Source organism: Raphanus sativus, chromosome 3 (assembly GCF_000801105.2).
Source record: "Raphanus sativus cultivar WK10039 chromosome 3, ASM80110v3, whole genome shotgun sequence".
Lineage (NCBI taxonomy): Eukaryota > Viridiplantae > Streptophyta > Magnoliopsida > Brassicales > Brassicaceae > Raphanus > Raphanus sativus.
In genome coordinates this window covers 14,783,946-14,811,342 of record NC_079513.1, presented here as the reverse complement: position 1 = coordinate 14,811,342, position 27,397 = coordinate 14,783,946, and the positions used below count along the sequence as shown (strand labels likewise).

The window sequence follows — 27,397 nt, the reverse complement described above, 5'->3', positions numbered from 1 at the left end:
AGTAAACAATGATTTTAAATTTTCTAACCGACCGTCGAATGGGATGAGACTCACATTCGACGGTCAGGACTTTACAAAAACATTGATCAACATCTGTTCCTACTCTTGTGGAACTGAATCTATAAAACACATGTCCCAAGTAATGAAGAGTTTCGGGTGAGTTTTGTTGCTATCTCTCAAAGTAGCTGGCTACCAAATATGACATTCGATGGAAGGAAAAACTCCAACTGTATTCATTCATAACTCATAAAAGAAACATAGAGATAATGATCAAAATATACAGATTAATGAGATAGCAACCGATTTTCACATTACAGAATCGAAAGAAGACAAGATTTAATACAAAACAAACCTCATTTGGCATATATAAGCATTACAGTTTTGAGGAGTTCAAAAACGGATTTTGAATACTAACATATTATGTTAAACGGTAATACCCCATACCGCCAGTTTTTGCGATAACAGTTTTGAAATTCACTAGGTCGTTGGTGAACACAATATGCAAATACTTGAATCCATAGTGAACGTTGACAATTTTGGCTGAAAAAATAGAGAGATTTTGCATTGTAAATCCGCCATATATATACAAAAAGATATAGATGCTGTAAGCGATCAATCAACTTACATGCTCCCAAACCACTTCTATCTGAAGGAATCTTACAGATTCATCTGCCTTAATTTAATCAATCTTAAAATGTAAAATAAAGCGGCACAACGCAAACAAAACAAAGAAAAGGAAAACTATAAGCTTAGGAACAAATATAGTACTGGTGATGATCGAATGAGGTTTTTTCTTGCCAATAGATTCTCCATTTTGTATTTTTTTTCTTTAGCTTTGTTTAATTAGAGTCGACTAATGATAATGATTCTTAAAAAAAGCTAATATTGATGAGTAATTTCCGAAATTATATGGGATAATCGCAACAAAGGGTACACGTTTATCTTCTATATTAACTCTTATATCAAACATGTTTATCTTATATGAATAAAAGGTTTTAATCTAAACTAGATCTTGACCCGCCCGACCGGGCGGGTATTTATTTTATGTTTTTAGTTTTTTTTTTTAATATTAAATGATGTATCTGTAATATTTAAATATAAATTTAGATTGAAAATTAATTTTTGCAGTTATAATAAAAATTAAAATTAAAATTTTTATAAAATATTATGATATAAATTTTAAATTTCTTAATTAAATAATATAGAGGTGGATCATAATTGTTTCCAATTCAAAAATCTTATCATCCTTCAAAAACAAATAAAATAAATTTATAAATACACAAAATATATAAGCATATTTGGAATTATAATTTCTATAATTTTTTTTAAATAATGTTGCGCTGTTTTTGTTTATTTCTAGAGCTCGACCCGTGATCGTATAAATATTTTCTTTCACTTTTAATTTTTTCTTTGTACTAATGGTATACTATATATATATATTTGTAAATTAAAATGTATTACATAATTGTTAATATAACATTTTAAAACATAATGATTTTATTTATTACTCTAAAATAATTATATTTTGTGATTTAATCGTCTATTATATCATAATGTATTATATAAACAAATTTTATATTTATAACTTATTGGACTTATATTATGGAAGCATTATGCTAATACTATATGAATAAATTATTTTATATTTTATTTATATGTTATATAAATTTATTATGATGTGTGATTTTTTATTTTATTATTTATTCCTAATAAATATTTAAAATATTTAATATGTTAATGCGAAATATATTAGGAAATATATTTTGGTTAAGATTTTATTAAGGACATCTAGGATTTAAATTAGGAAAAAATATTAAATGCTTAAATCTATTATTTAAATTAGAAAAAGACAATCATACTTAAATATAGCTTTATTTAGTACTTCATTTAATAGGATCAGTGGCATGTAAGTGTAATTAACATTGAAAACTCAGGGGCATTTCCTAAGTGTATTTCTCTTTTAATAATAGAGATTAATCTAAACTAGATCTTGACCCGCCCGACCGGGCGGGTATTTATTTTATGTTTTTAGTTTTTTTTAATATTAAATGATGTATCTGTAATATTTAAATATAAATTTAGATTAAAAATTAATTTTTGCAGTTATAATAAAAATTAAAACTAAAATTTTTATAAAATATTATGATATAAATTTTAAATTTCTTAATTAAAATAATATAGAGGTGGATCATAATTGTTTCCAATTCAAAAATCTTATCATCCTTCAAAAACAAATAAAATAAATTTATAAATACACAAAATATATAAGCATATTTGGAATTATAATTTCTATAATTTTTTTTAAATAATGTTGCGCTGTTTTTGTTTATTTCTAGAGCTCGACCCGTGATCGTATAAATATTTTCTTTCACTTTTAATTTTTTCTTTGTACTAATGGTATACTATATATATATATATATATATATATAATATATATATTTGTAAATTAAAATGTATTACATAATTGTTAATATAACATTTTAAAACATAATGATTTTATTTATTACTCTAAAATAATTATATTTTGTGATTTAATCGTCTATTATATCATAACGTATTGTATAAACAAATTTTATATTTATAACTTATTGGACTTATATTATGGAAGCATTATGCTAATACTATATGAATAAATTATTTTATATTTTATTTATATGTTATATAAATTTATTATGATGTGTGATTTTTTATTTTATTATTTATTACTAATAAATATTTAAAATATTTAATATGTTAATGCGAAATATATTTTGGTTAAGATTTTATTAAGGACATCTAGGATTTAAATTAGGAAAATATATTAAATGCTTAAATCTATTATTTAAATTAGGAAAAGACAATCATACTTAAATATAACTTTATTTAGTACTTCATTTAATAGGATCAGTGGCATGTAAGTGTAATTAACATTAAAAACTCAGGGGCATTTCCTAAGTGTACTTCTCTTTTAATAATAGAGATTACGCTCTACTCTGACTATGTGGTGTGTGAGACAAAAACCTTTAATGGGTATGGGCCGAAACAAGCCCGACTTCTGATCCTACGGATCTGTGTCTTTTCTCCGACACATATCTTGTTTATAAGGCAGAGATTTGCAACAAAGTACTCTATATACTCACTAGTTGCAGACAAACTGTTCGTGAAATTCTTCAAAAAGGAACATCTGGTAATATAAACTTACCATTTAATGTTCTTACGATTATATTTCCTCCTTTGTTTCAGATTGTATCACTTGGGTTTGTTGTTACAGTTGGATATTTTTGTGTCCATTACATTACAGTGAGGTTTTTTGTTTTGTGTTATTAATTTGTAAGGATTTTTTTTCCCAACAGCCTCTGTCTACATACGGTTTAGGTAAGCCAAACTAGTAATACTGAATCGATATATAAATTATAGCTGAGTAAGAACTACGATCATAACGTGATAACTCATCCGTCTTTGAATTTGTTATTCTTTAAATATCCAGACTACCCTCTAAGGATTTAGATTAGGTTTTTTTTTCTAACCACAGATTAGGTTATTTATTTCTTATTAAATATCTTATGCATATAAACACAAACCAGGAAAAACAAAATAATAATAAAAAATTATAACTATTAATTAAGTAGTTATGAAAATAAACAATAGTTATGAAAATAATAATAGTTTTTTAGTAAAAAAATAAAATAAATAAAATTGTAAGATTACGAGATAATAGTTATGAATTGAGACATTCATAAGGAAAGGAAAAAACCCTAAAGGCATTGTCTCTTTTACAGAAACATATTATTCTCAGAGAGAGTGAGAGAGAGATGGTGACAGCAAACCTAGTGTCAGAAGAAGATGTGGCTGCGCTGACATTAGTAGAGTATAGCAAAGCTCCTAGAAAAATATTCAAGGAGGTAACCAGAAGTTTAACACCAGAAGAAGAGAAAGAAGCTGAGCATGAGGTTGTGTTGGCACTGATACAGCTAAGCCAAACTGATCCAATACAACGCAGCAAGAGGGTGAAAACTGATAAAAGTCAGCCTGAAGAGGTGAAAGTTGCTGATCAAGCTAAGAAGCTGAAGAAGAGGCAACCAATGAAGAAAGATGATTCTGAAGAAACCTTAACTCTTCTGCTAGACTGGAACAAAACTAAACCAGCAAAGCCTCCCTTTCTCGATGACTTGGTAGGGGACGTTTGCAGCGAACCAATAAGGAAGCAGTTGATGGGAAGCGACGTGAAGGAAGATCAACGCAGGCTCATGTTAGGGAAGGCGCAAGTGGAGAAGATGGTGCAGCAAGTTATGGGAAAGTCAAAAAAAGTTGGGACCAAAGGGCTTGAGGTTTCAGTATACGGACCAGACGGGAAGGTTGGCAAGATGAAGTTCAAGATGTGGGGTGTGAACACGCCTGTGTTAATGGGTATTGGATGGAAGGATTTTGTGAATGAATATGACCTCCGTAAGCATTGTGATTTTGTCACCATATGGATGTTTAGGCATAGAAACAGTGATGAGATATGCTTCGCTATTGACAAGACTAGGCATCATAGTATAACTAGACAGCTGAGAAAGAGGATCTCGGAAGCTGTCTTCAAGAATACAAAATAGGGGGTTTTTGGTTGTTTTATTGATTTGCTGTGTTTATGGGCTTGTGTATGTTCACTAAAGTAGTGTTTTAGGGGTTTTCGGTTGGGTTATTGGTTTGGTTGATTGAGAATAATCTTGTTGAACTAAACCCAAGTTGAGTTTTTTTGTTGTCGACAACCTTAGTTGAGTTTGATTCTTTTATTCTGTTGAAGTTGTATCTGAGCAAAATTAATAAAATTTCACAGTCCAACATTATAAATTTATGAGCATGAATTGGTAGAGTTTAAGCTATAGAATCAATTTAATTATATATTTATCCTTTTTATTCCAAATTTGTAACAGTGTTAAAAATAGCATGAATTGAAATGTTTTCATTCATAACTAGAGAAACAAGAGATGGTAAACAACAAAATAAATGAGGGACAGCAAAAAAGCTTTACACATTGCATAACCAAATGAGTTAAAACAGAAAAATCCATAGAGCTTTCTTCACACTTGTGATTCAAGCCAAGATTGAGATTCAATAAAATTACTAACACTTGCATCATGTTGCATGCGGAACTAAACCTGAGAGAAACATGTTATACAACTTGGGCAATCAAATTTTAGATAATTTCATGATCCATGTGTTAAAAATCTGATAGTTTTAGATTCTTTGTGATTTGGCCATGTGGTCGATATATAAAACATAAAACAGACATGCTTGACAAGTCCAGTAGGTGATAAAGAATTGATCATCGATAGACCAGATCAGATTTTGACATTGATTTTTCATTCTAAAACATAACAAAATAATTGATGCAGCGCATCCTCGTCTTCGTGGGATTTGGTTTTATCAGTTTCTTTTATTCTAGATAATTATTACTTAGAGATAGGTTAGGATCTTAGATCTTATTAGCTTGTATATAGATACAAGTCTCGTTGTTGTAAAAACCACGTTAATATTGAATCATAAATCAGAACTTTTGAAGTTCTCATCTCCCTTGTTTTCGGTTATTCGATTGAATCAATGAAATACGAGAAGCAAGTCGACGTTCGGGTATTCTCAGACGAACCTCAACTTGAAGCTTGACGCTGCACCAATAATATAGGCAAAGCTAAATTACGTCGGTTCAAGAACTTTTTTGGTCCAATCAAAACACTTTACATTGCTACGAGCTATGAGCCTTGTGATGATGATGATGATGATGTCCACCAAGACCTTGGTATGCCTTGCTTTTCAAACCAGTCAGGCATATGATATCTGTCGTAAATAGCAGATCGTACATCTTCTTCTTCGAAAAGTTGATTAAGAAGTGGAAGAATAATATCTAGTAGCTATCAACATGTTTTTGGTTACATAGTGACATACATCTCATTAGATTTCAAAGGGATGACATAATAGTTACTCAATATTATCAAGGAATCGGACTTTATCTACCTGAGTATCGTTTGGCTGCTCTGCAGAAAAGGGAACACATGGAGTCCCGTTTAGATGTTGTAATAGAAAACTGTTGTCTACTATAACTGTCTTACACTACACATATTCTTTGATGCGCATAGTAGATCCTTCACATGATCTCGATATTGCCTAAAGCACAAGCGGTCTCCCATAATCTGCACAGGTAAGGTACATATAAACTCTTGAGTGAGAAACAGAGAATTATAACACTGTGAAGAGTAGTTTCAAGACCAGCTGTGAAAAGAATAAGATGTGCAAAGTGGCTGAGTTGCTCTAAGAACTTGTGCAACCCTGAACGCTCAAACACTGTAACGTAATTGATTTTAGGCTCTCCGTTGCATTCCTTCAGAGAAGAGAAGTGAGATTATTTGAAACAAGAACCAGTTGACTTTTAAAGAAGTAAGAAGCATTTGTTGTGTAGTGAAAAAAAAACCTTGGTTGATGAAATGCACTCTAGCTCAAACCATTTTCAATCCAGCTTCAGTAGCTTGTGTACGTAGATTAGCAGGTAGACTAAACGTAGCGTATGCACTTACACTTACTAATGTCTCATCCAAGTCGAGAACTACCTGTAAAATCCATGTTCAGATCTCAGAAAATAGCTACTTTCTTGATTGTCCTCATTGACTTCCTATAGTCTACATAATAATATTGGTAGTGTGTCAGTGAAGAATCGAAGCCACCACTTAAAAGGTTCCTAAGTCTGTTAATTAGTATTAGTTATAAACTAACTAGCTACAAGACGCAGACGCATCTAGATAGATAGAGACATGGAATATACAATATTATCATATGCTTAATAGAATCTATATAGCCTACAAAACAGTTTTTTTTAATTATCTCCCATATACCGCCGTTAAATTTCATTTAATTGGTTTGAAAAGATGTCGACAAAACAATTTAGAGGATGTTAAGACAGAACTGGTAGAAAAATCGAGCCAGTTGACAAAAAACATTCCACAGTTGACGCGACGGGTAAGCCGGACCGGTTTAACTAAGTTCCGCCACGACTCAATCCAGAGAGAGAGACCGAGTCAAAGCAAAGATCGCTCGAATGGAACCGTAAGAAAAAAAAAGAAAGTTTTATTTTATTTATATTTAATTAGCAATTGGGAGCCAATCATAATGGAAGTGGAAGACACACGCCGAGACGTGAGAGTATGAGCGATATGTAGTAAGAGACAGATTTGAAAGAAAAGAAAGCACTTCGCTCAGTTCCTTTGGGGTCCCTCTGTTTTAAACGAAAACCTGAACCCGATTTATTTTGGTTTGGTTTGATTTTAGAATCGGTTTGGCTTGTATGCAAGGTTTAAAAACTATTTAATACATAAGTAAGTTTAATTATCGTTGTTAAAAAAGTAGGTTTAAAATTTAATCAATTTAAAATATTTAAAACAATTTTTTTTTTGCCGCAAGTAAGTAAGTAATAATGTCAATTTTTTCGAAAATATATATTTGAGAGTCATATTATTTAGATTTTTAGCTATTTTATAAGGTCATAAATAAAAACAATATTATTTTCTCCATTTTAACAAAATGTTGGTTTAAGATTTTGTTTTAAAAAATGTCGTTTAGAAGGATACTCTCTCTTTGTTTTATAATAAGTATTATTTTAATATTTTTTGTTACACAAAAAGTGTCACTTTACATTTTCAATATAATTTATATTCATTTTCAGCCAAAAATTAATTGTAAATTACATTAATTTTATTAAAAACAAATTTTGTTTCAATTACTATTGGTCAGAGAAGTGTAATTAATAACAAGTTACATATATTTTCGTCTTCTTTAATTTATTTGAAAAATGTCAAAATAATACTTATTTAGAAACCGAATATATATTAACTTTTCTTTAGACATATTTCACGTTATTTGAATAGACGGACGTAGATTTTGCTATTGGTTCAGATGTATTCTCGTTTACAAACTTTTGATTTTGATTTTGGTGATTAACTATTGGTTTAATAGAACACCCATGTCCATAACACCAGTGGCTAAGCTAGTTGATCAAAGGTTTATGACTCAGGCCCATACGATATGGCCCTTATTTCTCTTGTTCGTCTTTAAGCTACAAGATTTTCTTTTCTGCAACTAGCTACAAGATTGGTTGATAGATTCATGTGAATTCCACAATATGGACAGAGCACGAATCGGATATCCAGGTTTTTGAAAGTATTTATGATTTGTTTTGTATGTTACAGATATCTAATTTTTTATTTATTTTATTTCAGTAAAATACGAATATCTAGGAAATAAAGAGATATTTGCTAATGATATCTACAAATACTTACGGATATTTCATCAGTTTTAATTATTATAAATAATCTTAAAATTTTGATACAATTTTATTTTGTAAAATATTTGTTTGCACGATATATAAAATAAAAATTGAATGAAGTGGTGAATTTACATATTTTGTAAAAAAATTAACAATTATAATAATACAAAACTTTTATAAAAGTATTACAAAAAAAAGAAGAGAAAAAAATTATAATTATCATAATTTTTTTCTCTTCTTTTTTTTGTAATACTTTTATGTAAGTAATAATATGAATATAATTTTTCAAATCATATGTTAGAATAATAATTATATAATTTTATACATTTAAATCTTTAGATATAATCAAGATATATATGTATTTATGTATTGCCAGATCAGAATAGCTATTTTTTTTTCTTTGTTTCGAAAGTTTACGGATATCCAAAATTTTTGGATCGAATCAAAACAAATAACAAATCGAATCAATCAAAACCACTGACCACTAAACAATAAAACAGTCATTTGCCCCCATTTTCTTTTCATTTTGTATTTTTACCGTCATAATACAAATATTTAAGTAGTCGTTGTCAACTCACTTTGGGACGCCACTCATGGAACAAACTATTTAAGTATGTGTGTTATTTTAGTGTCACGGAGAAGAAATAAATCCATCCACAATATGTGTGTTATTTTAGTCCAAAGTTTTTTTTTCTTTTGAACTTATTTTAGTCCAAAGTTTTTTTTTGTAAATTTTTTCTTTTTTTTAGTCCAAAGTTCTGCTTGTCAAATGTTTTAGTTACAAACAAAACATTCTCTCTTAAGAGTCTCCCCATCATGAAGCAGAAAGAAAGTGACATATAACTGACGGGATAATCAATTGAAATCTTGAGGCCAGTCGCTTTACAATTACCTTGTAAACCGTGTGTTAAGCATTAAGCAAGATATAAGGCGTCTGAAGTGCTGATGTGTTAATAACCTTGTGATTTCACAAATAGATAGCCTTCCGCTGCTTTTCATGAACTAGAAAATTCTTCAACCGCTAAAATAACCTTTTAACCAACAATATTCCAACAACTCGTGAATACATCAGCTATTTGGACCACGCGTTTTGTTGTGGTGTAGGGAAAGTGAAGCTTCTTTGATTTAATGTGGTGGTATAGGAGTAGCTAAGGAGTGAGATATCTTCTATCTTACACAAATTCTAGGTTTATTGAAAGTTAATTTCAACGCAGATACTTTAGACTATGAACAGTTTCTAATCACACGTTTCGTTTTATTTCATATAAAAACCATATATATATATATATATATATATAGGTAAATGCACTTATTTAACATTTTTCACACACATTCAAAAGTGATGAAAATATACGTGAGTTGTTATTAATTACACATTTTCGACTAATAGTATTTGAGATAATTAAAATATTTAAAAATTAATGTAGTTTGTAATTAATTTTCAGGTAAAAGTAAATATAATTTGCATTGTAACTATAAAATGACATTTTTTATGTAACAATGGAAAAATGTTAAAATGATACTTATTATGAAACAGATGGTTTAATATTTAAACAAGCGTTGAATTACCGTAAATGTTAGGCACATTTTACCAAATATGAACATACACAGAAGAAAAAAAAAAGAGAACATAAGAGCATCATTAACGCGGATGCTTAACGCGGGTGCTTAGTGTTTTTAGGTTAAAAAGAAAAAGAAAATTATGTAATTAAACAAACAACGACGCTTAATTAAGACTCACAAGCAACAGAGCTTATGCACACGTGTCACACATTCATCATCCTCTATCTTTCACGATCGAATCATCTTCTCTGGTGACTCCTCGGCGACTCCGACTCCATCTGGTGATCTCTCCGTTGCAGTAAACTTTGGCCACCACCGGATTGGTAACCGCCGGTTTCTTTCCTCCTCTCGCGCCAATAGCTGCCGCCGTAATTGGCTATTCAGAATCCCCTACACAAAAAATTTAGTGATTTGAGGAGAGGAGAGGAGTGTTATAGACGAAGAAGAAAAAGCTTTTACCTTTCTAGTTACCAGAGAAGGAGCGCATGGGTTGATCTGGAGAAACGAGTTCGGGAGAGAAACCGCCATTGAAACTTTTATATCCCTTCCTCGTATTGTTTTTGAGTAGAACTTAGTTTCTGGGTAAATATCTCTACTAGTTGTGTTTAGTTTTTGTGATTTTGCTTCACTTTGATGTCTGACTGAATCTATTCTTTGTTGTGATTCATCTGTGTTCTTGCAGGGATCTTTTAAGGAGGAGACAAGATGAGATTAGTTTGTTTTTTTGGTTTAACGTTTTGGTTTTGGACACACATAGATGCTCTGTTCATTACTTTCTTTTAAGGAGGAGACAAGATGAGATTAGTATGTGAATGTCTCGTTGTTTCATGTTTGTAATTTGACTCTCTCTGGCTTTGAATACAAGTACTTTGATCATAATGATATGTTCAGTAGATTTGATTGTTTTGGATTTTGTTTAATAGAACACTTTGATGTAATCATATGTAAGTTTAAAGTTATGCTGTTTGTGTATCTGGTCTCACTTAATGCATTTCAGGCTAAAAAGAGGAAGCTCGGATTGGTTGTAGATGAGGATGAGGATACTAAGACAGAAGAAGGATATGGAGAGGGGCAGAGTGGGGATGACTTAACAAGACTTGTCAATGTTTGAGGTGAGTGTTATTGTGCTATTGATTTAGATATCTTCTCCTGTCTCCACACGTTTATGTAATTGTTAATTGTTATGGTGATGCAAGCTGGTCCCAACAAGCACCTCGTGTTGGTTCAAATGGGAATGGTGATCATAGCATGATCGATCTTAACTCCAACCCTCAGAGAGTACACGAGCCTGGATCAACTTACCAAGTATGTATTGTTTTAGTTTTTTTTCTTTTAAGAATCCCAAAATAAAAACCTCCCGTTGGAGCACAAAAATGTTCAGGGTGCTTAGCGTTGGATCTTAAATCACTTTTACAACTTAAAATTATTAAAAAAAGAATAAGCACTCCTATTTGGGGTTTTGGGTTAATGATGCTCTAAGTGTACTATAAATGGGAAAAGTAAAAGATGCCAAGTGGAGGTGGTGGAGCATGAGAGATACATATGGTTTGTTCTTTAGGACCCGTGATTCTAGGGTCCCCGTGATTGTATGTTAACAGTCTTGATTCTGTAGTGGGTTTGGCCTTTGTTATTGGTGTGTCTTGTCCCGTCTCTCTCCATCTGTCTCCCTCTCAGATTAAGAAAAACGTGCGATTCACCAATCCTCTCCCACCCAAATAAGTAGTGGTCCGCTCTACTATATACATGTAACTCGTTATGTTAAATTTTCTCTCTAGATAATAGTCTATGTAACCACTAATTTCGCCAATATCCTAGTATAAGATTCTCTTCGGGTCAAACTGACTGAATGAATTTAAGTCATGCCGATTTAGGATCAATCAGATTTCTTTCGATGGATCAGATCGATTTAAATTCAGCTGGTCACCGTGTGCTCAGTTAAGTTTGATACTATCTTAAGTGTCCTAGGTAAAATCTTAACACATCCTAAACTTCATCATCCAACAAAAAAACAAAAGCAATATTTGGTAGTTTTTATTGTGGTTTCAAAACAACGAGATTTGATCATTATGCATATTTAAAATAATTGTTCGGGATCTTGCACAATTAAAAAATAATACTATAGAGTTCAGATTCGAGATTCTTTGGTCCTGTTGCTCAAAAAAAAAAGATTCTTTGGTCCTAGATTTAGGTCATCCGTATACAAAACTTAGAGATAAATTGTTCATATCTCTTTCTTTTATGTGCTTCATTGTTTTATTTGCGTATGGCCGGGATCTGAGAATTTGAGGATTGAAATATTTCTTAAAGAATTTTTGTAAATTTTTTTTTCAAAATTTAGAAACCATATCTACGTTAAAAACTTCAAAAATTTTAGATGCTAAGACCAAAGTTTCACTTGACTATATCTAGATCTGGCCTTGGATAACATCAATGTCTAGACGTTGTATAGTTGTAACTTGTTTTATAGTTGCAATTTTTTTTTGAACGGCGACTTATAGTTGTAGTTTTATTGTGAACAAATAACTTCGAATCAAAATATGGAGCAGCCGTCAAAGTAAGAGTGAAGTCCCGTCGTTATACTTTAAACAAGAGACAAACATATCTTGCTCCTTCATATTTGATTCATATTTCTCATCTCTTTGTAGAGAGCTTAGTTTTGTAAATTGGATACTACAGACCTACAAATACTATTAATTTCTTCAGATTCTATAATTACAACAAAATTACAAATTAAGATATAATGGCAACTTCATCATTTCCATAATCTAATGTTATCTCGCAATGTCCCCCACCCTCCCTAATGGATTGACTGACCCTTCAAATCGCAACTTTTCAAAATGTCACTCTTTCGTCTCTTTTGTTTTGTTCATCTTTTTGATTTGTCCTTTTATAGGTGTTACAATTATGTTGTCGGCTGATTACAATAGTATTCTTGGTTATCAATCAAGGTTTTGATTGTCAACCAGTTTTAAAATGACTAACAATACAATACCACTGGTAGCTCATCTGAAATTTACCAAAATCAAGACACTCATCACTAGTTAACTACAATTTGAACAATAACTCAAAGTCCTTGTAGGTAGACCGGAGGAGATCCATATTGATAGATCAACCCATGAAGGTAATCATAGAGTAATTTCACAGTTTTATCATGTTCGTTAACTTTCTTTCTTTTTTCAGATAGATATTGATGCAGTATACATGGTAATAATATATATAAGGTTTGACGTGATTGGCTTTTACAAGAAAAAATGTGTCAATTAAAGTTTGATATACCAACTAAAGATGGAGGTCACAACACGGTTGAAGATGTAACACATAACAAAAGGAGTTGTTGAATCAGACTCAATTGGTGATAGGGGTCCACTCTTCATTTATTTGATCTTTTCCACTAAACTTCTCATATTGATTAAATTTTCACCATTCTCTTCATATATGCTATTTCGACTAGTCATGCTAGCCTTTCACTGTCGGTTAAACGATGATTTTAAAGAGATACGCTTGGACTTGGAACATTAGATTCGACGACATTATAGTCGAGTCATAGTCAACTCTTACTTGATGTTACACTCTAGGGCCAACGGAGTGATGATATTAATGTTACTATTATTAAAATGAGCTAATTATGATGCCTATAAAATCGATTGGATGATAATACCATATAACAAATTCAATAGAACATAAAACACAACAGATCTGTGACAGATTTTGAATGCATGGAAAATCTAATGCTATCCCTCAGCTAAGCTATGAAAAGCAACATAAAACACACTATTTTATCATGTATATATAATGAAAAGACCATTACTTAAAATACTTAGAACATAATTTTATTTTCAGTTTCATGCTTGCACATAGTGCTTGAAGTTTATCTTCAACTAAAGTATATGTTAATTATGTAACGCCGATTTGATATTCTGAATTAGATCTCTTTTATTTTAGAGCAATGATTTTTTTGTTGTAAACATTTTTTTAGGTTTTTTCCGTCTGAAATGGAATTGATCACTAACAGCCAAACAAAGAGTTGAAGACCATAAAAAAAAAATACTACTCGCAGCTGTATTTCAATGAAGGTTATACATTATAATTAGGTTTTAGTTTTTTTTAATGAATAGTATGGTTTCGGTAAATTCGTCTCTGACCAATGAAATTTCAAATTTCAAGTTTAGTTTAGGGTTCTGTATAGTAAGTAAAAAGAATTCAAATAGTTAGAGTTTTCAATTATTACTTCATGTGTATTATATTCAATTTGAAAAAGATACAGCTTCATGTTTAGCCAAAAACATTTATATTTAATTTGTTCAAATAAGTTTTGTTTTATCAGAGTCATATTCTACTAGTGTATGGGTGGAAAACGTGAAATAGTGGGATACTGGTTCCCTAAAGAAGAAACCTCGCTTTTATTGAAAAATATATCATGTGACACATTCATTGATATGTAAAAAGCTGTCCTATGTTAACCTATATGATTGTGAAAATAGAATCTTTGTTTTACTTTCAGTGGTAATGTATAAATCTATATTAACAGTGCATCAAATATGAATGTACTGGCCAAATGTAGTTTTCTTATATGATTTTATAACTCTCTCTTTTTTTGGTTAATTATAATTACGGCTTGAGCAACATCTTCAACATGAGCTAATCATTAAACCAGAGCGGTAATTTGATTAAAGACTTGGGCAGCGAGATCGTTGAAATATCATGAACCAGATTGTGGTGTAGGAATTGACAAAGATAATTTATATTTATTTCCATATCATAAATAAAACTAGTTTATTTGAAACAATGTTTGGTAATAACCATGATTTGTGGCCTATTGGTGTGGCCTATTGATGATTAATTTGAAAACAAAAGTCCAATACGGTGAAGTTACCAGAGTTCGAGTCACAATTATTAGAGAATTAACATTTTAGCATTATCAAGAACGAAAGACCGACATGTGGCAACACGTGACTAGCGTAGACCACTTTTTCGGGTCGGAATACCCATATATAATTAAAAAAAAATAAAGTTTAGTTATTTAATTTTATACTCTTGATAACTCAATTATGGTTTGACAATTCCTAAAGCTTAGCTAAAAAACACGGCAGACTAATGCATTTACGTGTAACTTGTTTTTTTCTACCAAGAGCGAGAAAGATTATACTTACTAATCTTTGTACTGTAATAAGTTTGAAAATAATGACTCTATAAATGTGAATTATGTGAGTGACTTGACTATTCAAAAATACAAAAATGTACCAACAAAGAAAAAAGATAAATATTCCAATCAGTGGTAGATCTTTGAAGGAAATATTCTCATTCGCACCAATATTCGATGGGAAAAAAAGTTAAGCTAAAATATTCTTTCAATTATTTTTGATGATCTTTAATATCAGTACTCAGAACAAAAATGTATGTCAAAATATAATCTTGAGAAGATAGGTAGTTGTCGAAATCCCAGAGGCAATTGACTTAAGCGAGTGAAGAGATGACACCTAGCCCATCTACATCTATCTATGTGGTTGGTTCAAAAAAGAGAGGTCATGTTACTCTTTTTCTATGTGATTTTACCAAAAAGATGCTGTAAATTTTTGGTATACGCGAGCGATTTATCTACTCTTAACATAGAATAATGTTACTTTTTACAAACGGTTAGATTACTTAATATATTCTTAACGCACAAAAACAAAAGTGGCTCGGCCATTCAACTACAACTAATTAAAGTTAAACCTTTTATTTCATAAACATGTTCATGCAAAGATTAATCAGATCATATCTTATCCAAGGAATAGCAGAAACATATACTTTTTCTATTTAATAATAAGTGTCATTCTAATATTTTTTTTAATAATTTTAATATAAATTATATTTATTTTCAGCCGAAAATTAATTACAAATAGTACTAATTTAATAAATAATTTTATTTATCTCAAATATTATTGGTCATAGAGGTATAATAATAAATTACATATATTTCCGTCATTTTCTTAATCTTTGTGAAAAATGTCAAAATAACATTTATTTAGAAATAGAGAGAGTATGATATAACATAAGGAGAATGAAAGACATACATATGGATTTGCACATTTTTATGATCTAAACATTGTGGAGAACATAATGTTATATAATTTTTACTAAAATTTAAAAAAAAGTAGAGAAATTTTACCCAAAGAAAAAGGGATAGAGAAAGCGATGAAAGGTGAAGTATATGGTGGAAAATGGGTACCTGCTTCTGATTTGTCTCTTTCAAACTTTATGATGCAAAGCGACCCTTCTTTACTGCTTTTATTGCAATCGTTTGTATCACTTTCTTTTCTTATTAATTTCATAAAGTTTTATGATCGCATCCCTTGTTTTTATTTTGCCCTGACAGGACCGACACCGATCTTTCACACATCTTTCGGTAATAAATGTTATTGGATTCCTTTTTCATGTTACATCTTTGTATTTTATATTTTCCCGCTGACACAATACAATGATACCGCTGACACAATACAACAATAAAAGTAGAATGACTTCATGAAGAATATATGGACGAGCCAGATATTTTTTTTTTTTGTCAAACAACGAGCCAGATGTTCGCTTCCTCAAGATTAAAAGAACTTCTACTGCCGCTGACTTTAATGAACTCAGATTAAACTACTTCTACAGTTTAGTTTAGTGTTTGATTTTGTAAACCTAAACACACTAATTGTTAATTGAAGTAAGAATATATTAGTTTATATCTGTTTGGTTAAATAGAGTAACAACCAATAGATGTCAATACAAAAATCCAATAAAAATTTGAAGCTAGCATTTTTTTTTTCTTATTTGTTTTGCAAAGCTAAATCATAAACTAAAAATTAGAAGGTTAAAAACAAATTTTAAAATTCGTCTGACTCAGTCACATCGTATGGATTATGAGTATACATTTTTTTAACACGGATTATGATGAGATATTTATCGTGTATTTTGTAGATATTTAATATGTGGTATGGAAAAAAATAATAATAAACAAAATAGAAAAAATATTATTTGACTTGTTTTTTTCAAAAAAAAAAAATATTATTTGACTTGAACAATAAATAAATAAAGAATGATCTAAAAGACAAGCAACAAGAATCTGAGTATCTACCACCAGTCACCACCTGTTTCTGTTTGATTCCAAACTCTCACTTTCCCTACCCCCTCGTGTCTGGGTCCCACTTTTGTACTCCTATCTACGGGTCCCACCTGTGTGTTCCACTCAAACCCAACAGTGGTATCCTCTCTTCTTCTCCTTCCATAAATTAGTTTATTTCCCCCACTAACATTTTCTTATTACAATTCCAAAAAATATTCAAATAGTAAAAAACAAATCGCATTTAATTTCCGTTTTCCAAAAAATTTATATTTTGTTATTTATATATGATCGCCGGCGATGCCAACGGCGGTGAACGTAGCGAAGCAATGCTTAACAACGGAATCATCCTACGCGCTAGAAGAAGCCGTGAACGTGGCGCGTCGACGAGGACACTCTCAAACGACGTCGCTTCACGCCGTCTCCGCTTTACTCTCTCTACCAACCTCCGTCTTACGCGACGCGTGCGCTCGTGTTCGAAACTCAGCTTACTCTCCTCGTCTCCAGTTCAAAGCTCTAGATCTCTGCCTCAGCGTTTCCTTAGACCGGATCCAATCGGGTCATCAACAGCCGGGGTCCGATGACCCGCCCGTCTCGAACGCTCTCATGGCTGCCATAAAACGGTCTCAAGCTCACCAGCGTCGTCTCCCTGAGAGTTTCAGACTGTACCAAGAGATGTCTCAGAGTAACCAGAACCCGAGCTCGCTCTCTTGCGTGAAGGTGGAGCTTCGTCAGCTGATTCTCTCGATCTTGGATGATCCGGTTGTGAGTCGGGTTTTCGGTGAAGCGGGTTTTCAGAGCTCCGAGTTAAAGCTCTCTATTATCCGACCAATCCCTCACCTCTTCCGTTATTCATCTCCTCGTGGTCAGCAACAACAGCCTCTGTTCCTTTGTAACGTAACCGGAAATCATACCGAACCGGAATTGAACCCGGTTCGATGGGGTTTCACTATTCCAAACCGGAAACTAACCGGAGATTCTTCTGATCACGGGAGGATCAGTGAAGTTTTTACGAGGGAAAAAGGGAGGAATCCGCTGCTTGTGGGTGTATCGGCTTACGGTGTACTAACCGATTTCTTAAACTCGCTCGAAAACCGAAGAGACTGTTTAACTGCGGTTAACATCGGTTCAGAACTATCCGACCAAATAAAAGTCAAGTTCGATAAAACGTTCATCGACGTTAGGTTTCGCGATCTAGGGAAAGTGGCGGAGCAAGGCTCAGGACCTGGTTTGGTCTTGAACTACGGGGACTTGAGGGTATTCACCGACGGCGAAGGAAACGTGTCGGCGGCGGCGAGTTACATCGTGAGCCGTGTTTCGGAGTTGTTGCGGAGATGCGGGAGGAGAGTGTGGTTGATCGGAGCGACGGGGAGCAACGACGTTTATGAGAAGATGGTGAGGAAGTTTCCGAACGTGGAGAAAGATTGGGACCTGCAGTTACTCACCATCACCACTACTCTTAGGTCTTGCTCGCCTCACCACAAATCCAGGTCATTTTGTTATTCCTCTTTCGCGCGCGTTTCAGATCGCTTCTTTTGATGACTTCAAAACGCGTCGTTAATGACAGTTTTGAAGATCTATCGCTTGTTTAACTTTTTCTTTTTAACACGAGTATTATTAGTAAAACAAAACTAATGGAGTTCGAAAACATGTAAATTACTTTATCAAAAAAAAAATGCTAATAGTCAAATCCAAAACAGTTTAATCTGGTATATGACTTACTAATAACCTATTGTTAATATTCTTGACTAATATGTTTACCAACAATAATATTTTGTGACATTGACTATTTAAGAAAACAACGTGTAAACCCTATTGTTTAACTTAGTGCAAAAGCAACCGTTTTGATGTTCTATAATTTACATAATATTTGTTGAGAAAGAAAACATTAAAAAAACATTTTATTTTTAGAAAATAATAATCATATTCTAGTTAGGTTTTTCTTTGTTTCTTTCTGTGTGTTTAATTATTGGCTGCATTTACAATTTCAAAATGATGTTTAATAGAAGCATTTAACGTTTTATTTATTTATTTAATCACAAACACAATGGTTTAGCATGTAAATATAAACATAAGTCATTTGAATGTAGAAACAGAGCACTGATGTACATTTGACTTATATTTTTTTTTCACCAACTTACTTTATGAGTGTATTTGAATTTTATATGTAACATACCATTTTCATCGATGATTTTGACGTGTTATAATTAAATACAGTTTGATGGGATCGTTTGTTCCATTCGGTGGATTTTCTCAACTCCTTGTGACCTGAAACTACCCTTCTCCGGTTTTAACAAGGAAATCACCGGACCGGTTTCTTCCATATCCGACCAGACCCAATCTACCTTGCCACCTTGGTTGCAGATGACCACAATAACCGATTTACACCAAAAATCTGATCCCAAGGTCCGTCTACTTTTCTCTTCTCCTACTTTTCATATCTCCCACACCCGTCAAAGTATGTTTCTTGCTCTACAAGCGTCCTCCGTTGAGAACGTAATTTCACTATGTTATGTTAATTTCCACGTGTATTTTACATTCCCTCAGTGCAGACCAAAGAAGTGTTGGACTCAGTTTGTGGAAATAAGTCGACGAGCAGTGCTTCTGCATCAACCGGTTCAGCTAAATCAGTCATGACTGATCTGAATCTGAGGATGTGTCAGGTCACCACAAGATTTGGTCGATCAGCGTCCTCCTCTTGTTTGGATAATCCAAGGGATCTCAACGCAGAGAGCTTCAAGATCATATACCAAAGATTAACCAATAGGGTTTCAGGGCAAGATGAGGCTGCTAGGGTTATCAGCTGCGCATTGTCACAACCGCCTAAGACTAGCACCAGAAGAGATGTTTGGCTCAATTTGGTTGGGCCAGATACCGTAGGCAAGAGGAGAATGTCTCTTGTACTTGCTGAGATTGTGTATCAAAGTGAACACAGATTCATGCCCGTTGATCTTGGTGTTGCGGATCATGGAGTGAGCGGTTGTGATGATGTGATGCGGCGGAGAGGAAAGACAATGGTGGATCATATCTTTGAAGTGATGTGTAGGAACCCTTTCTGCGTAGTGTTCCTTGAGAACATTGACAAGGCTGATGAGAAGCTGCAGGTAAGCTTGTCTAAGGCTATTGAAACTGGAAAGTTCATGGATTCGCATGGAAGAGAAGTTGGTATAGGTAACACAACGTTTGTTATGACCTCATCTTCAGTAGAAGATTCTGGAACAGTAGCCACTTATTCTGAAGAGCAACTCTTGAGAGTAAAAGGCAGGCAAGTGGAGATACGGATTGAAACTGTGTCCTGTCAGAGCTCAGAGAAAAAGAGGAAGCTAGGTTTGGGAGAAACTGTGGAGACGGGTAAAAGGTTGAACAGAACAACTAATGGAGTTCTTGATCTGAACCTTCCGGCGCAAGAAACCGAAGCCCATACTGAAGATAACTCAAAGCTGTGGTTAGTGAATTTAAAGAAACACGACAGTCTCATTGAGGTTCCTTTTAAGCCTTTTGACTTCGAAGGATTAGCAGAGAGAATCAAAAAGATATTAAAAGAAACATTTGCAAAGTGTGTGAGGTCAGATTGTTTGCTGGAGATTGACCCTAAGATCATGGAACGATTACTAGCGGCTGTTTACTTCTCGGACAATAGAATAAATATTATCAAAGAGTTGATGGAGAAAGTAATGGCTCAAGTGTTCTTGCATGTTAAAGAAAGGTATGAAATCACTTCTGGTTGTGTGGTAAAACTGGTTGGTCGAGACCTTGACGTTTTGGGTGAGGATGAAATGGACTTGTTCCTTGTAAAATCTCAGTAGGTTAAAGTGGTTAGCTGTGAAATTTATTTTGGGAAGTGTATAAGATATGGTAGAGTTTAGTTATAGGTTTTGTTGTCCTTTTGTGTTGCTATACTAGTATAATGTGTGTTATGATGATATCATATATAGTTGTGAGAGTGGGTCGTGTCCTTGTTTGTATGTATAAGTTTTCCTGTAAATTAAGAGATGTTTGCTTATATATATTTTAAATAAATATTGTAACCGAAGGGGTCAGCCTTCCAAGTACCTAAATCAATGTCATAAATATTGTACACCATTGGGTGACTGATCTAATTTGCTGATGAGTTTGGGAAATATTTTGGAGGCATAACAAAAGAAATCATATCGGTATAATAAAGTTTACTATGAGTTGACTTGACCATATATATACATGTAAAGAATTAGTAAAGAACCAAGTTTTGACAAGAAAAAGCATATCAAAGTCTTTTTTCCAAGTTGTTCTCTTCAAAGTTTATTTTATTTTATTTTTTGATAAAATTCTAAATTTATTGATCATCAGTAAAAATAATATTTATATACAAACTAATTTAGAAAACTAAAGTAAAAAATCTCCAAATAGAAGACCTAACTCCTTCCAGTACGTGTGCTGAACCATCGTTGAAACAAGCCGATAAGATGTGGCTTCTCGTGTAGAGAGTATCTTTTGTCGTATGGTTTTGTCAATAACCTTCAAAGTTTCTTACTTATAGCATTTATAGTATAAACAGTCATACAGATGAAACTTATAACAGTGGATCTGGTCAGACAAAAAATAGTTGAATGTCTTTTAAATTAAAAATATTTTGTCCAGATATAATTAAAAACTACTGTAATTGCACCTCAACTAATTTCCAAGTTTTGTAACCAACATACAACTTTGGGAACATATATTTAACTGGAGCACCTGAATTTAGTGGATGGGTTAGGTTAATTCTCTTTGAGATTTTTATTCTTTTCCGTAATCAAACAAAGTGATTGATTTAGCTTGGAAATGTATTAAGTATAACTAGGGCTGGGCATTCGGGTACCCATTCGGGTTTCGGTTCAATCCATTCGGGTTTCGGATTTTCGGGGTCAAAGATTTCAGCCCCATTCGGATATTTCTAAATTTCGGTCCGGGTTCGGTTCGGATCTTTGCGGGCTCGGTTCGGGTTCGGATAACCCATTTAAAATGTTTTTAAATTTTCAAATTCATTATATACTTTAAATTTTCAAAATCTATAAGAAAGATAATATATTACATATAAATTAATACCTTATTTAATATATAAATTAGTTTTCTTTAAATATTTGGATAAAAATCAATAGATATTTAACTATTTTGGTGTTTTCAGTATACTTTAGCTATTTTAAATATTTTATTTTTGACTATTTGCATATATTTTCCGAGTATTTTGGAAAACTTAAAGGTATCTTATATATTTTTAATATTTAAATATACATTATATATAAAAATAATGTATATATTTAAGTATATAAATTTATTTCGGATACATTCGGGTACCCAAAATATTTCGGTTCGGATCGGGTTCGGTTTCGGTTCTTTAAATACCGAAATTTTGAACCCGTTCGGATATTTAATCAATTTCGGTTCGGGTTCGGTGCTACTTTTTCGGATCGGGTTCGTTCGGTTTTTCGGGTTCGGATTTTTTGCCCAGCCCTAAGTATAACATACAAAATCAAGACTTGTTTAGGAAAACAAAACAGGTACATGAACTACAATTTAGCCCAATAAAAAGATGTTATCCAAAGGTCCCGTTATCTAAGAACATCTCCAACCTATGCTATATATTGCCTCTACACTCTATAATAGAGTAAAATCTAATCCAACCCATCTCTATTTCTTTTCTTAAAATAGAGATTTGCTATTTTTACCTCTATATTTAGGAGAAAAAGAGCATTCCTCTATAATAGAAGTATACTTTTTTATTTGCAAAATGGTCTTTTAACTTTTTGTGATTATAATTTAAAATACATGTTTATAGATAATATAATTCTTTTTACATATAATAACACATTTTTAGTTTACATAATAATTTTTAAACTTTCACAATTATAAATAATCATAAATAAAAATACTATTAATTTATTCAAAATTGAAAAAATTAACAAATGAGATTTAACGTTTTATTTAACTGAAACTAAACTAAAATTAACTATTAAAAAATTTACATATCTTTAGCATATTAATAAAAATCTTTAAATTCAACATAAATATTAATCAATATTTATTTCTCACTTCGAAATGCATTAACAAATTATTTATGTGAAAATATAGTATTATGGTTAGGTAATGTCTACTTTATTTTATTTTATTATACATGATAGCTTTTTGTAATAATTTTTTTAGTTTAAATAATATTGTAATTTTATGAAAATTAAAAAATTTACATGATTGGATGAATTTTCTACATTTATAAATAAAAGGTCTTAGGTGTAAGATAATAAAAAACCTTTTAAGAATATTCCTTTTTAGAGTAAGAATTAGAGAAATAGATTGGAGAAGAACACATCTCTATGATAAAGTTCCTCTATTATAGAGAAAAAAAATAAGGAAATACATTGGAGATGGTCTCTAATTAGCTAAAAGAATTAATACTTCCGGATGAGACTTTTGTTAAAAAAAGTTGAATGGGTGTTGTTTATTCCCCTCAAGAAACTTGCTTTTGCTCATTATAAAAAAAACACATTTTGAAAAAATCAATGAGTTTGATCAAAAAAAAAGAAAAAAATCAATGAGATAGGAGAGGAATAATATAATAGTAATATTTATGCAAAAGACTAAACAAATATGAAAACAGTCAGCAAAACAGCGAAACAGCGACATCCTTACCTTTTAAAAGTTGCCCAGTTTTGACTTTTGACCTAAACCATTTCCATGATGACGAGTAGAAGAAACAAAAACATAATACAAATAAAGGAGACTAAGAAGGTAGACGAAAGAAGAGGGCAACGTCCTCTCTTCTTCTTCTTCTTCGCAACGAAGCTTTCTTATAAAAGGAGCCTTTACATCTCTCCCTATTAATCCTTCTTCTTTAGAAACACAAACCACTTCTTCTACTTCTTCTTTAACCCTGCAAAGTTATATCTTCTTCTCACAGAAGAGATGTGCGGCTCCGAGAGAACCTCTGCTCTTCAAGAACCGTGAGGGCCAAGTTAGAAGAAGGTGTTGACGCCACCATTTATCTTCTTGAATCCGCAGCCTGCGACGATCTTCAATCGTTCAAGAGACAAACCGAAGAGAACTCGGTAGATATCAATGAACCGGGCTTGTGGTACTGCAAACGGGTCGGGTCCAAGAAGATTGGTTTCCAAGAAAGAACACCTCTCATGGTTGCTGCTATGTACGGAAGCATCCAAGTTCTAAGTTACATAATCTCCACAGGAAGAAGAGATCCGACGTGAACAGAGTTTCAAGCGACGAGGAGAAACTCACTGCTCTTCACTGTGCTGTTTCTGGCTGTTCTGTCTCTGTCGTCCAAGTCATCAAGATCTTGCTTGATGCCTCTGCTTCACCTAACTGCCTTGACGCTAAGGGGAATAAACCGGTTGACCTATTGGTTCGTGCTTCTCGGTTTATACCTAACCAAACTAGAAAAGCGGTTGAGATTTTGTGAACCGGAATTAGTTTAGAAGAGGAGGAAGTGGTGAAGAGTGTTGTGACTAAGTATCCAGCCGATGCATCCCTTCCCGATATCAACGAAGGTGTTTACGTGACCGACGAGTTTAGGATGTTTAGCTTCAAGGTCAAGCCATGTTCTAGGGCTTACTCTCACGACTGGACCGAGTGTCCTTTTGTTCACCCTGGTGAGAACGCCAGGAGGAGAGATCGAGGAAGTATCCTTACACTTGTGTCCCTTGTCCTGAGTTTCGTAAAGGGTCTTGTCCTAAAGGAGATTCTTGCGAGTACGCGCACGGTGTTTTCGAGTCTTGGCTTCACCCTGCTCAGTATAGGACACGGCTGCGCAAGGAAGGTTTGTTTCTTTGCTCATAGGAGGGAAGAGTTGAGAGCTGTTAACGCTTCAACTGGATCAGCAATGGTTTCACAGCCAATGGGTGATAATGGTGTTACTTTGTCTCCAAGAAACGATTGTTTATGGCAGAACAGAGTTAATAGTCTTACACCACCACCGTTGCAGCTTAGCGGTAGTAGATTGAAGTCTAGTTTGAGTGCTAGAGATAAGGATATTAAGATGGAGCTAAGGCTTCGTGGTTCTTATGATTCTTCTTCTTCTGTGATGCAACATCAATCTCCAAGCAGGAACCACGGGTTCGAGTCTTCAGCAGCTATGGCAGCTGCGGTGATGAACGCGAGATCCTCAGCGTTTGCTAGACGCAGTTTGAGTTTCAAGCCAGCTCCGGTAGCTACTTCGAATGTTGTCTCGGAGTGGGGATCACCAAATGGGAAGCTTGAGTGGGGAATGCAAAGGGAGGAGCTGAACAAGATGAGGAGAAGCGCCTCCTTTGGCATTCATGGAAACAACAACAATGTGTCGCGTCCTGTTAGAGACTACAGTGATGAGCCAGATGTGTCATGGGTGAACTCTTTGGTGAAAGACAGTGCGCCAGAGAGAGCCTTTGGGTTGAATGAGCGGGTAGGGAACACGTTTAAGCTGCCGTTGTGGGCAGAGCAAATGTACATAGACCATGAGAAGCAGCAGATTGTGGCATAAGAAGTAGAAAGACTGAGGGGGGTGTATTGAATTGTTGATTTTAGAGTGTTTTGGTTTTGTTTTAAAATCCCCTGTTATTCAACTAATGATTTCTATTTTTTTTCTCAAATCTTGTGTTATTGAATATAACATTTATCTAAAATCATCACAAATCACTTACAATTTACTGTTATTCAATTAACAATTTACAAAAACTAAATCAAATCTACTGTTATTGAAAGACAAACTATTCTGAAACAAAAAATCTAACAAAAGGATTTGAAGCAACGAAATCTATGATTTTTAGTCAAAACTAGTGTAATACAAATCACACCTCTATACCTGTTATTTGACAAAACCCAGAAGCAATATAAAAATTTGGCCAAAGAAATCGATGATCCATATTTCAAGTGCTACGACTCCACCACAATCTCTCACAAACCAATGTCTACACCACAAAATTTCTCTCTATACCTCTATGTTGACCTGAACTTCGACAACGTCTCCGCACTTTTGCTTTCTCGCAAGCACGACAGTGACGATGAAGCTTCTGCTACCTTCGTCGATTCCTTATCATGGTTCTCGAAACACGTTGCTTCAACTCTCAAAAGCTTTAGGAAGTATTCTGTGAGAGTACTGCTCCAAATATGCAAGCTAAAGTAGTAGATCGAATATGTGTTTTGATTGAACAGAGAAGAAGGACTTCTCGAAGAACACGTTGCTTTAACTTTCAAAAGCTTTATGGGCTGTTCTTTCAAAAAAAAAATATGATAAGCTTCTTTTTGTTTACGTTTTTTTTTTATTAGGATTAGATAGGTATATTATGTGTATATCTATGTGTATAAGATCAGTAACATGGGGGTGGGGAGAGGCTTGCAAAACTGAGGATAGGATACGTGCATCAATCACTCTTTTATTTATCAAAGTGAGTATTCTTTTCAGTTTACTTTTGTTTCAGACTAGTTTCATTATTTTGTGTACTTGTCATGAATCTGAATGATGTTTGTCTATGAGTTTGAGTCTTTCCCGGTTAATTTAGAACTTGACAATTCACTATTTGTTATAAAGACTATAGATTAGTTAGTTAAGTTTTTTTTTTTTAATCTCTATGGTGTTATATGACTAGTTGCCTTCTAAAAAATGTGAGATCCTAAAGACATAAAAGGTAAATGTCAATACTATTCATGGTTTGAACATGTGCACAAGTTGTTATTGATGTTACTAGTGGAAGCCATCAATCAAGGTTTTTGTGATGCCAATGGTAAAATTCAACAAATTGATGGTGGAATCCAGAATACTAACAATTCTACAACAACAACTTGGATCTACAAAAACCTATGGCCACTATAAAATAGGATGAAGATCTTGAAGTTTAGTACCAAAGCTTTGCAGTTTTTATTGTTGCAGATCTGGTTTTGGGTGGAACTCTGAAACGAAAAGAAAAACAGAGCAGATGACGAAGTATTGAATGTGTATCCATATGTGAATGTGATTCTGAAGAGATAAAGACGATAACAAAACACTGCAACTGGACAGAATGCAGTGGACTGAGTGATTCTAACAGGCCTATCAATTTGAAGAAAGCGAGAAGACAAATGATAATGACTTTGTCGGTGTGATAGATGATGCAGAAAGAATAATATACGAGCAACCATTTGAATATCACGTTCTTAAATAATTGAACAAATAGATTAGTAATATCAAATGATCTAAAAGCACTCTGAAATTTAAGATAAAATTCACCCAAAATCTTTTTTTATTTTTGTAAATCTCACCCATATAAATGAGATTTTAGTTCACATCTCTTCAAACTCCAGTTTTTCTCAAATCCAATCAAACTATTAAAATCCTCAATTCAATACACCCCGTGAGACTTCATTGCTTTTTCTTATGGGCCTTGTGAGGGATTAAACTCACACCTAGATTTTAGATCAGGTTTTATGTTTAGGAAAGGTTAGGGAAAGATTATCGCGGGCTGAATCCCGTAAGAACTTGATGAATGAACTTCGATTTGTATTGATTA

The 27,397-nt window shown here is 33.0% G+C and overlaps 2 protein-coding genes, 1 long non-coding RNA gene and 2 pseudogenes across 3 annotated transcripts; 4 read left to right on the top strand and 1 right to left on the bottom strand.

The window, feature by feature from the left end:
- Window positions 1-3,132: 3,132 nt before the first annotated feature.
- On the top strand, window positions 3,133-4,644 carry LOC108845279 (putative B3 domain-containing protein At4g03170). Its single transcript, XM_018618515.2, has 2 exons — window positions 3,133-3,166; window positions 3,759-4,644. The coding sequence occupies exon 2, from the start codon at window positions 3,792-3,794 to the stop codon at window positions 4,572-4,574; it is 783 nt and encodes a 260-aa protein (XP_018474017.2). The 5' UTR covers window positions 3,133-3,166; window positions 3,759-3,791; the 3' UTR covers window positions 4,575-4,644.
- An 863-nt stretch (window positions 4,645-5,507) lies between these two features.
- Window positions 5,508-6,748, bottom strand: LOC108845278 (uncharacterized; annotated as a pseudogene).
- Window positions 6,749-10,045: 3,297 nt separating this feature from the next.
- Window positions 10,046-11,272, top strand: LOC130509598 (uncharacterized). Its single transcript, XR_008943620.1, has 3 exons — window positions 10,046-10,639; window positions 10,833-10,947; window positions 11,032-11,272. It is a non-coding gene; the product is annotated as an uncharacterized LOC130509598 (long non-coding RNA).
- Window positions 11,273-17,110: 5,838 nt separating this feature from the next.
- LOC108848002 (protein SMAX1-LIKE 8) lies at window positions 17,111-20,919 on the top strand. The gene is given in 4 exon segments (XM_018621399.2): window positions 17,111-18,406; window positions 19,134-19,165; window positions 19,168-19,322; window positions 19,469-20,919. Coding segments are annotated over 4 exon segments (2,631 nt in total). The 5' UTR covers window positions 17,111-17,216; the 3' UTR covers window positions 20,723-20,919.
- A 2,881-nt stretch (window positions 20,920-23,800) lies between these two features.
- Window positions 23,801-25,494, top strand: LOC130510006 (zinc finger CCCH domain-containing protein 29-like; annotated as a pseudogene).
- Window positions 25,495-27,397: the final 1,903 nt, after the last annotated feature.

Excerpts from the sequence above, each read along its gene's own strand:
- LOC108845279 (XM_018618515.2), top strand. The coding sequence starts at position 3,792 with ATGGTGACAGCAAACCTAGTGTCAGAAGAAGATGTGGCTGCGCTGACA.